Below are 18590 nucleotides of genomic sequence, written 5' to 3' on the forward strand. Positions count from 1 at the left end.
AACGAAGATCAGTTTCCAATTACAGTACGGGATGCCGCTTTTGTGACAACACACATAGTTAGAAAAAAGTCCTTACGAATCTTACCGGGCATGTCTTTAGTTTCATGTTTAGAAAGCACTTATGCAGATTATTGACGAAAATGGATTTCAATTTTAGACCCAAAGACTGGTATCAGAAAGATGTTTTTCTCTGTTATCAAAGAAACTGTCTTTAGAAATGTTGAGCAAAGTAAGGTCATTAACTCTGCGTCCAGTAGCCAGCAACATGGTTGTTGGTGTCCTTAGCTACATTGAGGCGTGATCTGGTGGCTGGGTTTGAAGAAAACCAATTTAGAACTGTTCTCGGATCTCATGTGAATGGGACTACACTTAGTAAAATTGTAATAAGTAGTTGAATTTTGTTTAGCTATTCCGATGGCTTTTTTAAAATAGCAATTTTTATTAGAGAGCTTGAGAATGTTTGCTGTCCTACATGTATTTCGCCCACAGAAAGTCGACAGCGCTGCTTTATGATGCAGAAGGATTGTTTTATAGGCAAAATTTTCTTTTTGGAAAAGAAGAAAGAATTTGGCAACATCTGCAGACTTAGGATCAATTTTAAAACTGTAGCACCATATGCACCATCTTCTAGTTGCTGGTAAGTATGCTGACAAAGTGGATTGACACCAGCTAATTTTCAATAAATCTTCTCCTGTTTAGACCAGTCTATTATTTGTACAACCTCCCCCCCCCCCCTTTCTAAGCTTTCAGGGTTAATGTTTAACCTGTGGAGGAGGCAGGTTTTGGATTTCGTGCGAGTTATCTAGCGTTCGGGATCTGAGGGCTTGGAAACCCAAATGCTTTCGCTCAGTCTGGGAACACTACCAGGTAGGTTCCCTAGACACTGTTGAAGTGAGTCAGTACTTTGGGGAGAAGGTTGAGAGGAGGAATTCTCCATGCTAGTTGCATCCTCTACGGTCTGCTGAAGGTATCCAATCTTGGTCGGCGAATGGGTTTATATCCGGATGACCCCACTTTCGAAAAACTTTTGTGGTCACTTGTGGTAAAAAGTGCCATTTCGCAGGTTGATTTCCTCGTGATAGCCTGTCGGCTATGATGTTGTATCTCCCCGAGAGATAAGCTGACAGTTATCTTGAACTTATCGCTTAGGTTTAAAAATCGAAAGGTCAACGTTAGTGAAACACTTTCAGAGTTTCTGTTGTTGAGCTGACCATAGACAGGACGTTAATATTTTGTCTAATTGTAACCCCTACCCATGTCCGAAGCTTCCGTTGCCAGGAAATGGTTGGTTTTGGGTCTCGGCAACGTTTGACATGTGGCTCCGCGTCAGCACTGCATTTGTAACCCCTACACATGTCCGAAGCTTCCGTTGCCAGGAAATGGTTGGTTTTGTGTATCGGCAATGTCTAACATGTGGCTCCGCGTCAGCACTGCATTTAATTGTTAACACATGCAGGATGGCCTGTTTTTTACCCCTTTTCTTGAAACTTCGCAAGAAAATTTGCAAGTTAGCATAGATTGATGTAATTCCGTCAGAGTTTGAGCTAGGATGTTGTTGAGTGGCCACTTCATTTCTCGCAATTTTCCATCGAATCCCTAGACATGTCATCTCTTGAACCAGTGTACTAATTGATTTTTTGTAAGGCTGACTTGGCAGCCCAAATAATCCAAGAGCTTTACAGCTTATGTGGCCTGAAGACTCAACTTGGACTTCTTTTGATGGACCTGGTGGGATTTGCGTAGGTGGGATAACACTCAACATCCCTTTGCACGCAATGTTTCCGCGACCGAGCATGCTATGCAAGCAAAAAAGGTGTATTTGTCTTCATGGACCAAGAAAAAGTCGCGTAGGTAGGTTAACATTTGACTTCCTTATGTACGTAAGGTCTTCGCGACCGAGCATGCTATGGGAGCAAAAACGTTTATTTGTCTTGGTGAAACAAGATCATGTCGTGTAAGTAAGCTAGCACTTCGATTTTGCACGCAATGCCTCCGTGACCGAGCATGCTGTGGAAGCAAAAAGGTGTATTTGTCTTCAAGGACCAAGAGAAAGTCGCGTAGGTACGTTAACATTTGACTTCCCTATGTACGCAAGGTCTCCGCGACCGAGCATGCTATGGGAACAAAAACGTTTATTTGTCTTGGTGAAACAAGATTAAGTCGTGTAGGTAAGCTAGCACTCGACTTTGCACGCAAGGTCTCTGCGACCCAGCATGTTATGGAAGCAAAAAAGGTTAATCCAAAAGCTTCACAGCTTCTGCAGCCTGAAGTTTCAACTTGGATTTGTCTTGGTCGACCAAAAAGGAAGTCGTCTAGTAGACACTAGCACTCGAGTTCCCTTTGCACGCAAGGTCTCTGCGACCCGCATGTTATAGAAGCAAAAAGGTGTGGCTCTGAAGCCAGACCGAAGGGTAGGCATGTCATTTCATACTAACTCATAAGAAGGTACCGATTCCTTCCTGGAGGTACTGATACTGGTACCTTGGTACTGATCCTCAAGAAGTATCGACGAAATTTTGCGACTGATACTAGAAAAATATTCCTGAGAAATGTTCAATTCTATCATCCAGTCCCCTGGGTGGAGAAAGTTTGGTACCTAGGTGTCCGAAAACAGTTAGGTATTTTATCTTTACGACCTTGTTCAACTCTCGAAGATCGAAAATTGGACGCATTGATCCGTCGCTTTTCTTCCGCAGATTTTTTTTTTTTTTTTTTATTTTTTTTTTTTTTTTTTTTGTTTTTATGGTATTTGGTAACCATACATGGTTTACAAATTATTACAATTTTGGTGGCACTCAGTGCCTCCCGTCGGTGTCTTCAATTGCCCCCCTCTGGATTGTGCCAGATGTTACGGACTATGATTGTTTATAATGTTTGGCTTGCCTTTTGTACGAGGTCGTGACAAATAGGATTGTAGCCCTCCGAGGGACTGAATAGATTTCAATTTAGTATTATCAGAAAAATAATTCCTCAATGAGTAGTGCGTTGGCAAGAGGATACTTTGTTAGAGACCACGGAAATTAAACTTTGACGTCTTATTTCTATACATACGGCCCTTTTTTCCGTATACAATTTAAAACGCTTTTTACGGGTAACTTGTACGACGGAGACGATTTGTCAAAGTTTTCAGTAATTATGTTACAAAGATTATTAGTTTAAATCTGTTGTGTTTTTGTCAAAATTTCCGTATTGACGAGATCAATTTGTTTACAACAATTTTCGTTACATTCAATTGTTACACACAGTTGATGCATTATTAGATTTACAACGTCACTGACCTGGTGGGATAACGAGCCGATACGAAGATCGACCGTTACCTTTGAATCCCGTCGTTTCTTACGCAGAGACTCCTTTTGTTCTTTTTCGCTTGACGAGCTATTCGAACGCGAGGCGTCTCCATCGCGTCTCGCCTGGACATCTTCCCTCTCGGAAATTATGGAGCTTGACTCAACATCACCTCCAACAGATGACGCGTGATTCATGGCGTCCGATGATAGGATTGGTAAATAATACTCGTAATGATTGCAAAATAACACTCATAGAAACACAAAATAAATATTTTTTGCAATTAATAAGAAGTCGAATAAATATTTGTGGACTTGCGACTTCACAGTACGAAAGTACACAACGCTATGAAGATCAAAGATGGCTGCGCTCCCTTTATACTTGCTGGCAGCACCTAGCGGCTAAAGATGGAACTAAATTGACTGTCTATGGTTGGACATAGACAAGGAATCTAAGCTAAGTACACACTGCTTCTTCATAATACAATGCTGTATGTTTTCCAAAGGCACATCAATAACATTATTATTTCTCACCCCCATAAAGATTCTCATCATTAACGCCCCCGCAACTGATGTAGGGAGTCCAACACTCAAAAATATTAGCCTATCCATTAAATACATGTATTTTCTACATGGACACCAAGTTTCAAGTCAATCGGATGCATGGTTCTGTAGTTATAACGGAACATCCGTAAAAACCACTGTAGATTTATATATTAGTATAGATTAAGATTACTACTTTCTCAACAATTATTTTTATGTTATCTGTAGTCCTAACATACTGATTAGCTGAGTTGAATTTAGTCGTTATAGTAATAAATACAATTCCAGGCCGGTTATAATCGAAGTGCCCATCTTCACGTCCGCGTGCCGCGACCGCGAGATCGTCATCCTGCGTTCAGACACGGGAGAGACGTGGCAAGACCACTACCTGCACAACAATGACAATCCTATGATACAGGTGAATTTCATACTTAAAAATCACAAGGTTAAGTGTCACTTTCCTTTACCAATGAATATACATGTCGTCGTTGAAAATTTGAAATCTCCTATGTGTATAAATTTAGATTTCGAGAAATTCTAAAAAAAAAGTACCTCATGAAAAAAAATTTATGCAAATTTTTTTAGCACACAGGAGTCTTTGCTTATAGCTTAGTATAGGTATTCAAAATAACTTTTATAATAATAATAATATATGAAAACATCATTTTTGCCCCAAAATGTCACATAGGAGATTTTAAATTTGCAACGACGATATACCTACTTGACGACTTTATCAACTCTGAACGATGTTTTGTTTGTATTTATAGTTTTTCTTCGATTATTCAATTAATGTTTCTCTCTCTTCTCTCTCTCTCTCTCTCTTTCTCTCACTTCTCTCTCTCTTCTCTTCTCTCTCTCTTCTCTCTCTCTCTCTTCTCTCTCTCTCTTTCTCTCTCTTCTCTCTCTCTCTTTCTCTCGTCCACGTGTAGCTGGAATAGACTCTTAGGCTACCAGCGATTAGATCCTCATTGCGTTGATAATCCTCGAATGCTCCTCAATGGTCGTGGCCTCCTCTATTAGTTTTCTCTTGGATTATCGTGCGCCACGCCTGCCTATCCTCGGCTGTGTGGATAGCAAGCAACGTGGACTGAAGTGTTGCGAGGGGAGCATATCTGCTGCGACCAGCGCATTGGACTTCTTCCGCATACTTTGCCTGCTACCAGCAACTTCTCTAAATTGTCACCTCTCTTTCTGGCAATTTCTCCTCAGCGAACAGATAAGAGAAAAGAACTCTTTCCCTAAAAACTATTCGGATCGTAACGAATATCATAATAAATCTGAAATCAGTTGCTACGTTCGCATGCGTGATGCATCGGCGAACAGCATATGGTTTTTATTGAACAACTAACCAATTCGGCCTCCCAACCCATAGATATAGACGCGCGAAAGTTTCTAATGTTTCTATTGTTTGTTCATGAAGGAGGCACTGGAACGCGAGCGCCAGGAGTATGGCAACAACGGCGAGGCGCTGGGCGAGCGCGGGGAGCGCGTCACGCGCATCGTCACGTGCGACTTCCCGCACTACCTGGCGTGCGTGTCGCGCGTCCGCCAGGAGGTGCACGTGGTGGGGCCCGAGGGCGGCACCGTCTCCAGCTCGCACATACCGCAGGTAACCGCCGCTGACGTCACCGCTCACTGCCATTCTTTCCTTAAAGTCGTCGTGGCCTAAAGGATAAGACGTCCGGTGCATACGTGTTGAGCGATGCATGTTCGAATCTCAGGCGGGTACCAATTTTTCTAATGATATACGTACTCAACAAATGTTCACGATTGACTTCCACGGTGAAGGAATAACATCGTGTAATAAAAATCAAACCAGCAAAATTACAATTTGCGTAATTACTGGTGGTAGGACCTCTTGTGAGTCCACGCGGGCAGGTACCACCGCTCTGCCTATTTCTGCCGTGAAGCAGTAATGCGTTTCGGTTTGAAGGGCGGGGCAGCCGTTGTAACTATACTAAGACCTCAGAACTTATTTATATCTTAAGGAGGGTGGCGCATTTTACGTTGTAGATGTCTATGTGCTTCAGTAACTACTTAACACCAGGTGGGCTGTGAGCTCATCCACCCATCTAAGCAATAAAAAAAAAGCTCAGTTTTTTTGATTTTTAAAGTTTTAATGAAATACGGATCTATCGCTAACTGCTCAAGGTTCTACGACAATTTTATTGAAATGTCGCATAAACTGTGGCAACGTGTCGCGCTTAGTAGAGAGCGTGGGTACCGGCTAAGTTGGCGGGAGATTTCAAAATTTAAACCCAAAAATTGAACAGTTTTAGTGCAAAAATCATGAAATCATAATATTTAGACTCTTTTTTAACTTGAGAAAATAAAATAGTTACTTTCATGCCTCTTATAATTTTTTAATTTTGTTGACTAGATGATTAGCTTAAGGGTAGTGCATTTAAGTTGTAGATGTCTATGGGCTTCCACCCATCTAATGTCTATGGGCTCCAGTAACCACTTTACATCAGAAAGGCTGTGAGCTCGTCCACCCATCTAAGCTGTAAAAAAAACATGAATATTTGTGCGCGTCGTGCAGGTGCAGGCGCTGTTCCCGCCCGCGGCGCTGACGAAGCGCATCCGCGTGGGCGTGCAGGCGCAGGGCGCGGACGCGGCGCAGCGGGCGCGCGTGCTGCCGCGGCGCGGCGCCGTGTCCGCCGTCGTCACCGTGGAGCCGCGCCGCCGGAAGTTCCACCGCGCCATCACGCTCACCGTGCCGCTGCCGCAGCCGCAGGTGCGCACCACTTCAATGTCAACAATAACTTTTTAAAGTGAAACTTCTTTAGAATCGTTGTGATTTCAAACTCGATGAAACGAATAAATAAGTCCATAAAGACACAAACACATAAATGTACAGAATTCAGCCGGTGAGAAAATGAGATAGAACGGCTGACTATCCCACTACACAGGAGCATACATATGGACAATGTTTAGTAGACGATAGACTTTTGCTCTATAAAGCACAAGTCCGGCCTCACGTGGAGTACTGCTCCCATCTCTGGGATCGTTTGGAGCCTCTGGGTCTGCGGAGGGACTTCGGTTCCCTCTGTATTTTGTACCGCATGGTCCATGGGGAGTGCTCTGAGGAATTGTTCGAGATGATACCAACGTCTCGTTTTTACCATCGCACCGCCCGCCACCGGAGTAGAGTTCATCCATACTACCTGGAGCCACTGCGGTCATCCACAGTGCGTTTCCAGAGATCTTTTTTGCCACGTACCATCCGGCTATGGAATGAGCTCCCCTCCACGGTGTTTCCCGAGCGCTATGACATGTCCTTCTTCAAACGAGGCTTGTAGAGAGTATTAAGCGGTAGGCAGCGGCTTGGCTCTGCCCTTGGCATTGCTGAGTCCATGGGCGACGGTAACCACTCACCATCAGGTGGGCCGTATGCTCGTCTGCCTACAAAGGCAAAAAAAAATAATTAAAAAAAACGATAGTGGGGATGCTACGAAGAGTCGCACAAAGAGGACACCGAGAACGTCTAATGTGTTCTATCTCATTCACTCACCGGCTGAATCCTATACATTTATGTGTTTGTGTCTCTATGGACTTATTTTTTCGTTTCATCGAGTTTGAATTCAGAACGATTCTAAAGAAGTTTCACTTCAAAAAAAAAACGTGTTGGGATGCCCTCCACCCAATCTCGAACCTCGGGCAGTAAGAGAGTCTGTTGCGTCTGCAGGATGGGCATGAGAAGCCGTCGACCTCCAACTTGCGGCTGCTGTGCTCCATCATGGGCGGGCAGGCGCGCGCCGTGTGGGAGGACGTCACCGGCTCCACGCCGCTCACCATCACCGACGACTGCGCCTCCTTCACCACCACCGTCTCCGCCAGGTACAACCCTCATCAAGCATACTTTTTTTTTTTATTGCTTAGATGGGTGGACGAGCTCACAGCCCACCTGGTTGGAGTCTATAGACATTTACAACGTAAATGCGCCACACACCTTGAGATATAATTTCTAAGGTCTCAGTATAGTTACAACGGCTGCCCCACCCTTCAAACCGAAACGCATTACTGCTTCACGGCAGAAATAGGCAGGCAGGTGGCACCTACCCGCGTGGACTCACAAGAGGTCCTACCACCAGTAAAAATACATACACATGTTCAAACGATCGAAACGTAGCGTAAAACGACGAAAAAGTAAACACTTCAATTTGTATCCTAAGAGTGATTTGCAGTAATGTTCTATTTATAAATACAACCCTCTTTAAACACACATACACACTTAATCGTTTACTTTCTCTTTGTAACACATACACATACATACATACACATGATGGTTTACTTCAATTTGTAACCTAAGAATAATTTCCAGTAGTATTCGACTTATAAAAATTGTTTCGATTTAATAATTTAATTTTTTTGAGTATTTTAGTTTAAGCTATTTTTACGGTTGAATTGTTTTTATTGTTATATTGTTTCCGTCGTATTTTAGTCGTAGAAAACTGTAAAATTTGCAAAACGTCGAAAATAATATAATGAGACCAAAAACAAAACACGAGATTAACCGCAAGAGTAGTTTTAATTATGTATAGGACTCGCGCAATCTGTACAAAGACAATACTGTATTTTAATTATTTTTATGAATTGAATCCCTTCTTTTTGTTTAGTAAAATATAATGATACATGAAAATATACATGAATTTTACATTCAAGTTTTACCTTACAGATTTTGGTTGATGAACTGCCAGAACGTGAACGACGCTACCAAACTCGCCACTGACTTATACAGGTGATCTATCTATCTATATATATAAAAATGAATTGCTGTTCGTCTGTAGTCTCGCTAAAACTCGAGAACGGCTAAACCGATTTGGCTAATTTTGGTCTTAAATTATTTGTGGAAGTCCAGAGAAGGTTTAAAAGATAAATATGAAAATGCTCGGAATTAAATAAAAATAATAATTTTGTTTTCCCTTTGATGTGTCCCCGTCGGACGTATTCCTTTTGTTTCGTTTAAGTTTATTTTATATAAAAGTTTAGGTCTTTTATTTATCGATTGAGGAGCTACAAAGTCTGCCGGGTCAACTAGTTCTTATATAAATAATAATCGACATTATTATGTGTGTGTGTTAGTGTGTGACTGCGTGTGCGTGCGTGCGTGTGTGCTAGTTCGTGTCATGGTACAACCATCGTGCGACAGATGACGCGCGAGTATGCCAAACTGGACTGAGCCTGATCGATTTTATTACGCAACAGCAATTGCTCAAGGATTCAATTTAATAATAACGTAAAGATACAATTTCTGTCTTATAATTTAAACTAGCTGTGCCCGTCCGCTTCGCTGGGCACTTAAAATTAACATTATTATTTCTCACCCCCACAAAGATTCTCATCATTAACGCCCCCGCAACTAGGGTAGGGTAGGGAGTCCAGCACTCATATAAATATTAGCCTATCCATTAAGGACATGTATTTTCTACATGGATACCAAGTTTCAAGTCAATCGAATGCATGGTTCAATAGCTATAACGGAACATCCGTAAAAACCACTCTAGTTTTATATATTAGTATAGATGAGTAATATCAACGAAAATATTACAGGGAAATGTTGTTGGTGCCATTTGACGTTCGCATCGTGGTGCTCGGCAAGCGGCTGGACCCACTCGAGGGCCGCCTCCTCGTCATGACCATCACGGACAGATACGCCTATGAAACCTTACTGCAGCAGGTACGGCTAGCATCTTCAAGCAGCCGCCTCCACTATCTCTCCGGAGAAAGATCCACCCCAATACTGGAATTTTACTTAAACTTATTATATATTATATTTTATTTTTCAAAATTGAAATAACGAATTTATTGCAAAAACTTTATTATACGTTATGTATTCCAAAAACATAAATAAATATTTGTTTCTTTTTCTAACAATTATAAATTTGGTACTAAGGCTGACTCGTAATTATCAATCATCAATAAAAAAAAAAAAATCTTTAATTCCAGAAAATAGTAAAATCTATTATTATTTTAAATCTCCAAGGAAATAAATTGATTAAATCATTTTGATTATTTGATTTTTTACCAAAAGTGCCAAAATTATAATTCACAAATAATAATGGATGAATTGAATTTATTGAATTATCAGTTAAACAGAAAATTGTTTAATAAATAGAATTAATTAATTATATTGAGAAATCTTGATAAAGCAAAAAAAATTTTTTTTTTCGCTTTCATAATTTTGCCGCCCTGGGCACTTGTCCCGACTGCCCCTAGTGTAAATCCACCATTGCCCGTTGCAAACGACTCATGTAGTAAATGATTTCCTCTAATGTAATTTGTATTCGTGTACAGGAGCACTACACGGAGGTGGCCCACTCCACCAGCGTCCGGCTGCTCGACGGGAAGGAAGTGTACCTGGAGTTCTCCGGGAACCTGGTCCCCGTCACCAAGTCGGGAACTCAGCCCATGCTGACCTTCGAGGTGAATAAACTATATCCTTATATCCTGTACTAATTCAGTACTTCACACAGCAGGGAGTGCTCCGAGGAATTGTTTGAGATTTTTTTATTTTTTATTGCTTAGATGGGTGGACGAGCTCAATGCCCACCTGGTGTTAAGTGGTTACTGGAGCTCATAGACATCTACAATGTAAATGCGCCACCCACCTTGAGATGATCCTCTCATCTCCTTTTTATCATCGCACCTCCCGCCATCGGAGCAGAGTTCATCCATATTATCTGGGACCGCTGCGTTCATCGACAGTGCGTTTCCAGAGGTATTTTTTGCCACGTACCATCCGGCTATGCAATGAGCTCCCCCACCACGGTAGTTCCTGAGCGCTATGACATGTCCTTCTTTAAAAGAGGATTGTGGAGAGTAGTTAACGGTAGGCAGTGGCTATTGCTGAAGTCCATGGGCAACGGTAACCACTCACCATCAGGTGGGCCATATGGGAACATATCTTAAGTAGGCATTTGGTTAAAAAAAATTGGTACCTGTCTGGGCGATTCGAACATTGGCACATTCGCACCGTTCGATACGAATGTACCGGTCGTCTTATCTTTCAGGCCACGACGACTTCGACTGTTAAATAGTAGTTTATTATACAAACATATTAGATTGCCACACGTATGACGAAGCTTGACCAGTTTGGCTAGTTTATATTTTGTTGTTATAATATATTGTTTTTTTTTTATCAATGCATGCAGTCGGTACATGTAATTGTGTTAGCATTTAGTGTGAAATCAATGTATATGATACCTGTAATTTTCTGTGCTGATGTATAACATGTTGGTACTCAATAAATAAAATAAAAAATACTTACGAATGGCAACAGTCTTGACAAAGTATAAGTACTTTAAACTTGGTGCATTAGCTGTAGACTCTGGAGATATGGTTTTCTACATACCACCATCAGCGTCCAACAGGTGGCGCGCGAGTAGAGCTGGTAAACAACTGTTACTGTTACTTTACAAATCGCATTTGTTTTCAGGCTTTCAAAGATAACAGAGCAGAATTCACGGTGCGCGTCAAACATCGCGAGGAAAATCCATCCGGCAGGATCTATTTCATGAATGAACCCAAGGTTTGTTACGAACTGGTTTTAGACAAATTCAGACATTTAACCCTTTTAGTGCTGAGCTTATTTTCTGCAGAAACTTCTAAAAAAATTTGAAAAAAAATTCCTTACTTAACTGAAACTTTAATTTAAAAATCAATGGTACATACACAGCAAAATATTTTTATGGTTATATATAAGTACTATTAATTTATTAAAAACGTTATACATTTGTCCGCTAAGACACTTAAGTACAGTTCGATAATTAATAATGGTAATATAATGGTCGGTATACCGACGCTCCGCACTTCATACGTACTATAACTCTATTCCAATTACGAAGTCCCTTTTGACACTTATTAGAACGTAACTCACGTTCAATTTTCGCATAATTTGAAATAATAATCATATTTTATATATGGTCGTAAACAACATTAAAAAAAATACAACATCAATCTATATGATACACACACAATAACATACTGTTTGTAGGACCTCTTGTGAGTCCGCGCGGGTAGGTACCACCACCGTGCCTATTTCTGCCGTGAAGCAGTAATGCGTTTCGGTTTGAAGGGTGGGGCGGCCGTTGTAACTAAACTTGAGACCTTAGAACTTATATCTCAAGTTGGGTGGCGCATTTGCGCTGTAGATGTCTATGGGCTTCAGTGACCATTTAACATCAGGTGGGCTGTGAGCTCGTCCACCCATCTAAGCAATAAATAAATAAATAAAACATAATAATAACATCTGTCTCATGGGACTTTATAATAGAGAGTCGATTTAACGACGGTTCGCGTTTAAATATGGTCGGCTGAGAAGCTCTGAGTAACAGTTATGATATGGTTCGTGTTCCAGGTGCCGAAGGGTGAGCAGTCGCAGGCGCCGGCGTGCGTGCTGGACGTGGAGCTCCCGGAGCGCGTGGCGCCCAGAGCCAAGAGCCAGCTCGACTACCTCAACCTGGACCAATCCGGTACGCACCGATACATTCTTATGTTAATATAGAGTGTTGCTGTCCACTGTCCGATTGACAGTCGCCTTTAATGACGCCCAAGGGACGAGACGAAGTGCCGCCGTTCTAACACGCCATCATTTTTCCAAAAATGTCATGGTATAAATTTAATCGGAACTTTGACACGAAGTGGAGCTTAATCAAACGGAGAAGTACTTGAATAAAACATGTTGATATGAGTGATTAATTTATAAATACGATAATTGTCTATATTTTTTATTTTATTTCTCTTTTACACAAATTAATCGTTTACGTGGTAAAATCTAAAGGAACTTTTTGTCGTAATTTGTTTTTTTTTATTGCTTAGATGGGTGGACGGACTCACAGCCCACCTGGTGTTAAATAGTTACTGGAGCCCATAGACATCTACAACGTAAATGCGCCACCCACCTTGAGATATAAGCTCTAAGGTCTCAGTGTAACTACAACGGCTGCCCCAACCTTCAAGCCGAAACGCATTACTGCTTCACGGTAGAAATAGGTAGGGTGGTGGTACCTACCTAAACTTATTTGACTTGTTTATTTGGAAAACGTTGCAGGCTTCGACGCGCTGAAGGATGAGCTCAGTTTCCACTGGGGCGAGCACAACCACAGCACCGGGCCAGGGTCCTCGCCCTGTGCGCGAGACAAGCAACTCAACGGCCACGTGAGTGATCCCGGATAATAATACTTAAACACATTTATTTGGAATCGAAAAAGGTCAATTTTAATTTTGTTTTCGTTCTAGGACTTAATTATTACTAACGGCAATATCAAATACACGAAAGATGAAGACATTATCGATCCAAAACCACAACGTGAGTAAATTGTATAACAATATAATTACAATTCAGCTTCGATCAATGTAAAAGAATTAAATATAAATAATCGTATTTGATTTTACAGTTAACGGCGGAACCTTACATGTTGACTCCAACAAAGTAAAAGCCACTTTTGATTCCGACGAGGACAAAACTCCACAGAACACTCTCGAGAAAGGCAAGAAGAAACCTGAAACTAGCTTCCTTGGCGGCTTGGCTGACAAAGTGAAGAACGTGTTCAGTCACAGCGAAGAAAAGGACGATGAAGATAAGGAATCCTCACCGAAACCTCAACCAAAACCTCGCGAGCCCAAAGACAAAAGCCCACCGAAGCCAGCACCCAGAATCATAAACGAGGAGCTACTCGGCAAAGTCGATGATATGTTCAAAGACTTACAGAAGAAGCCGCAACAGAAAGATGACGAAGACCTCACCGATCACGTCTATACTACTAAACTAGTAGTCGACGAAGATGAGAAGCCACCTCTTCAGGATATCCAAGAAGATTTGTACGAACAATACGCTAATATGCAACCTGTTGACACTCCTGTGCAGTACAAAAAGACAGACCCGTTCCAGTTCTATGTAGGCTGCTGCGAGGGAAGGTTCAAGAAGGGACAAAAACATCGGCACGATGAAACCTCCAATGTGGTCGATAGAATCGAGCAAGTTAATTTCGCAAAACATGAGATCAACAACGAACTGGCAGAAGGTCTTGATAAATTGGAAAAAGAACAAGATAATATTAAGCAAAAAGTTGGCGACGCAGTTAACGACCAAATAGGGAAACTTGATCATATCAAAGATAATTTGGAACAAAAAGGAGAAGAATTGAAAACTAGCGCCCAAGATAAGATAGAAGAAGTGGAAGATTCCGCGAAGAATAAATTGCACCAGGTTACAGATGCAGGCAATAAAATCAAAGATGATATTAGTACTAAAGTAACTGACGTTAAAGACAATTTAGTGGAAGAGGCTAAAGACGCGAAGGAAGCTGCGAAAAACGCCATAAACAGTTTTACATTACCTGCAGGGATTGTAAAAGATAAAGCTAAAATGAAGGAACTGGCTATAGATTTTCTGGCTAGAGAGCAGGCTGAAGAGCATAGAGTTCGAGAAATGGAAATAGCCAAAGAAGCAGAAAAGAAATTAAAAGAAGCCTCTAATGATCTGATACACAAGAAGAATGAAGCTGAGAGTGATATCAAAATCGAAGTTAAGAAAACAGCAGCTGCAGTCGTTGATACTGTCCACGATCTGCAGGATGATCTGTGTAACAAAGCCATTGATACTAAAGAAAATGTTAAAGAAACAGTTGAAAAAGTGAAGGATGCGACTAAAGGAAAACTTCAATCTTTGGGCGACTCATTTGAAGGCGCAAAAGAAAAAGGTAAAAAGGCCACAGAAGATCTTAAAGCTGATGCAAAGGCAGCTAAAGAAGATATTAAAAAAGAAGGTAAAAAGAAATCTAAACAAGGAAAGAACTTCTTTACTGGGCTTGTGCATAACATTTTTGGGGAAAAGGAGAAAATTGAAGACGAAATTAAAGGAAAAATCTCGGAAGGAAAGGATTCCGCAAACGATTTATTAAACCAAGCTACTGCTAAAAAAGATGAACTCTCTGAAGATATTGCCAAAAAACAACATGAAGTCACTGAAGATGCTAAATCTGTTGTTAAAGGTGCTCAGGACAAAACTGCTGAAGCAGCTAAAGCATTGAAGGACACGAAAGATTCTGTTGAAAAATCACTTCACGATGAAACCGACAAAGCTAAAAAAGCTGCCGAAGAAGCCATTCGCGAAACTGAATCCACTGTTAAGGACAAAACTAATGAAATCCAGACTGTCGTAGTAGACAAAACGAAAGAAACCAAGAATGCCATTCAGGACAAAGTCACAAAAACGAAAGATGCCGTAAACAATAAAACTGAACAGATTAAAGGTGCCATTGATGATGCTAAAGACGCTGCTTTCGCGAAAGCCTCGGAAGCTAAAAGTGCAATTGACGACAAGGCCAATGAAACCATAAATACTATCGAACACAAAACAAATGATGTTAAATCTGCCGCAGCGGACAAAGCGGATGAACTGAAAGAAACCGCGCAATCCATTGCGGCTGATGCTAAAGATGCCGCACACGGTGCTATGCGTCAAATACAAGACGGGGCTAACTCTGCTAAAACTAGCATAGAAGATAGAACTAGTGAAATTAAAGGTGCTGTAGAATCCAAGGTCAATGAAATTCACAATAAAGGAAGCGAACTCACCGACGCGGTATGTGAAAAGACAAGCGACATTAAAAACACAGCCGTCGCTAAAAGCGTAGCGTTTAAAGATACAGTCTATGACGCTGCAGGTGAAGTAAAAGAAGCCGTCCACGATAAAGCAGGGGACATCAAAAATACTATACAGGAAAAAGCAAACGAATCTATTCTAGCCGTGAAAGATACAACCCAGGCAGTAGGCACTGCAGTAGTCAATAAGAAAGACGAAATACAACAAGGCATTCGTGACCAAGCGAACAAAGCGACCGGCGCTACACAGAGCGAGCTGGACCAAATAAGACGGGAAGCTGAAAAAACGACAGACGAGATAAAGAAGTCTGCCGAAGACACGTTAAACGCCGCCGCAAATAAACGAGCTGAATTCCAAACTAACGTCAGACGTCAAGTCAACGACATCTCCGACGCGGGCAGAGACGAGTTGGAGAACTTGCAACAGTCATCCAAACAGGCGCTCGGTCGCGTGCAAGATTCAGCCTTAAGCACTTTCGATAAGGTCGAAAGTTCAACTAAGGATAAGATGAACGAAGCGACAGACACATGGGAAAACTTGCAGAGTTCCACTCGTGATACGTTTGCTGATATCCGGGACAGCGTAGGCAGCTCAACACAGGACACCCTGCGCAGCTTCCAAAGCTCGGCTGGAGATACCTTCGACAGTCTCGATGATTCCGTTAAAGAAGTCTTCGGAGGAGCTCAGTCAGCCGCTTCCAACGTCCGACAAGGCTCTGAAGAGCTGTTCGGAAACGTAAAGGAATCTTTTGAAGGCTTCCAAGTATCCGCCGACAATAAACTTGAAGATGTAAAGGGTCTAGCTAAAAATAGGCTAGAAGAGGCGGGCGAGAGGCTCGGCGAGGTTGGGGAGGAGGTGAAGGGGGATGTGAAACAGACAGAACAAGCCGTGGCGGACTCGTTGACCAAGGAAGCTGATAGTTTCACGAGCAGTCTCAACAATCTGGGAAATTCCGTCTTTGGTTCCTCCGGAAAAGGTACTCTAGAAATATTATAATATGTTTTTTGTTTAAATGGTTGGACGAGCTCACGGCCCACCTGGTGTTTAGGGGTAACCGGAGCCCATAGACATCTACAACGTAAATGCCGTTACCCACTTCGAACCATGAGCTGTAAGGTCTCAGTTTTAACAGAACAACGGCTACCCCGCCCTTGAAACCGAAATGCATTACTGCTTGACGACAGAAATACACAGGGTGAATACGTTCTACCATCTGAGATTATTTATAACACGATGCTATCCTTCACCGTGGAAGTTAATCGTAAACATTTGCTAAGTACGTATGTCAGACCACCATTGCATCGCTCGACACGAATGCGCCGGGCGTCTTAGCCTTTAGGCCACGACGAATTCGATACTTTCTTTGCTTAGTATCTCGTTACATCACTACATAGTATAAAACAAAGTCGCTTTCTCTGTCCCTATGTATGCTTAAATCTTTAAAACTACGCAACGGATTTTTATGCGGTTTATTTTAATAGATAGAGTGATTGAAGAGGAAGGCTTATATGTATAATAACATCCATTAAATAGTGGAGAAATCAATAATAAATCACAGTTTCCGAAGCGAAGCGAGGGCGGGTCGCTAGTATTATTTATTTTCGAAAATATAAAGTTACGGAAACTTTCATAATGTAATTAAACCAATGTTAACGTTTTAGGATTCATGAAAGATTCGAGCACAAAACTACTGGAGTCTGAGAAAGCGCAGTCATCACAACACAAGAAGAGTTCCGGGTAAGTACCGCCTCCGGTGACTCCCCATACAAACCCTTAGAGCAGTGATTCTCAACCACTGTTCCGCGGCACTTTTGTGTGCCGCCAAATTTCAAAAGTGTGCCGCCAAATTTTGCGAATATATAATAATGTTAATCTTATTAAATTATATCATTTTGAAACTGACGGTGTTGGCATTGCTGGATTTCAGTAATGCTTTTGGCACCGTCGATTTCGACATACTTCTAGCCATCCTTAGCTCCATTAACATATCTCCAACCGTGGTTGATTGGTTTCGCAGTTACCTGTCTGGTCGCCGACAGCGTATTCACTGTGAGAATGCTTATTCTTCATGGTGTGAAACGCACGTAGGTGTACCGCAGGGTGGCGTTTTATCTCCTTTACTCTTTTCAATTTTTATAAATTCTATTTCTTTACAACTTACTTCTTCCTACCACCTGTACGCAGATGATCTACAGATATATACGCAATCTTCTTTACCAGAGCTGACCAACGCGATAAAGATCCTGAACAATGACTTATCGATATTGTCCCGTTGGAGTAAGTCTCATGGATTGAGGGTGAACCCGTCAAAGACACAGGTCATTGTTGTCGGTAGTTCAAGAATGTGTTCGAAAGTTACATGGTCGCAGCTTCCGGCTATTTTATTTGACGGCGCACAAATTCCTATCAGCGATACTGTGAAAAATTTGGGTATCTTAATTGATAAAAACCTTTCATGGAACGCACAAATAAAAGAGGTTAGCCGGAAGGTGTTTGCATCAGCTGGATCGTTGAGACGGTTACGAAATTTTCTTCCAACTGCCACTAAAACTACGCTTGCACAGTCTTTACTTCTTCCAATTCTTGACTACGCTGATTCCAGCTATCCGGATCTAACCGAAACACAACTTGATAAACTTGAGCGGCTACAAAATTTCTGCATAAGATTCATATTTGGGTTACGGAAATATGATCATATATCTGAATTTCGCACTAAGCTCAAGTGGTTACCAATTCGCCTTCGCCGCAATACTCATGTCCTTTCATTACTATACTGTACTCTCTTTAACCCCCATACCCCTACATATCTCAAAGAACGTTTCGAGTTCCTAGGTGATACGCATAATTTTTCTCTGAGATCATCAGATAACCTGAGACTGAAAATGCCGGTGCATTCATCATCATTCTTTGACAATTCATTCACCGTCCAGGCGGTTCGATTGTGGAATGCTCTGCCGGATGCAGTGAGAAGTGCTCCAACTTTAAACTGTTTTAAAAGAATGGTGAAGGAACACTACTTATCTGCTTAGTGCTGTTTGTTGCATCATTATCATTTATAATTTCCATACTGTTGATTTATTATGTGTGTGTAAGTATATTAGTATGTATTGTATCTAAGTATGTATATTGGTATATATTATATTATGTAAACGGTA

The 18590-nt window shown here is 41.5% G+C and overlaps 2 protein-coding genes across 4 annotated transcripts in view; both read left to right on the forward strand.

Moving 5' to 3' along the window:
- Positions 1-7266, forward strand: part of LOC134201536 (uncharacterized) — a 56393-nt gene extending 49127 nt beyond the window's left edge. Inside the window, exon 2 of the mRNA XM_062676487.1 lies at positions 7212-7266. The gene's annotated coding sequence lies outside the window, so the exon portion shown is untranslated. The remainder of the gene's footprint in view (positions 1-7211) is intronic.
- LOC101740231 (ankyrin-3) overlaps positions 1-18590 on the forward strand; it is a 165912-nt gene that overhangs the window by 141779 nt on the left and 5543 nt on the right. For 2 of the 3 annotated variants that reach the window (XM_038021046.2, XM_038021047.2), the window contains exons 22-34: positions 4116-4245; positions 5248-5436; positions 6370-6564; positions 7516-7667; positions 8506-8568; positions 9381-9507; positions 10125-10253; positions 11266-11358; positions 12187-12301; positions 12880-12986; positions 13068-13137; positions 13226-16411; positions 17097-17172. In XM_038021046.2, coding sequence (XP_037876974.1) covers positions 4116-4245; positions 5248-5436; positions 6370-6564; positions 7516-7667; positions 8506-8568; positions 9381-9507; positions 10125-10253; positions 11266-11358; positions 12187-12301; positions 12880-12986; positions 13068-13137; positions 13226-16411; positions 17097-17172 — 4632 coding nt within the window. Of the gene's footprint in view, positions 1-4115; positions 4246-5247; positions 5437-6369; positions 6565-7515; positions 7668-8505; positions 8569-9380; positions 9508-10124; positions 10254-11265; positions 11359-12186; positions 12302-12879; positions 12987-13067; positions 13138-13225; positions 16412-17096; positions 17217-18590 lie in introns of all 3 variants that reach the window. The other variant, XM_062676484.1, reaches the window with a different exon arrangement.

The sequence above is a fragment of the Bombyx mori genome, chromosome 27, assembly GCF_030269925.1.
Source record: "Bombyx mori chromosome 27, ASM3026992v2".
Lineage (NCBI taxonomy): Eukaryota > Metazoa > Arthropoda > Insecta > Lepidoptera > Bombycidae > Bombyx > Bombyx mori.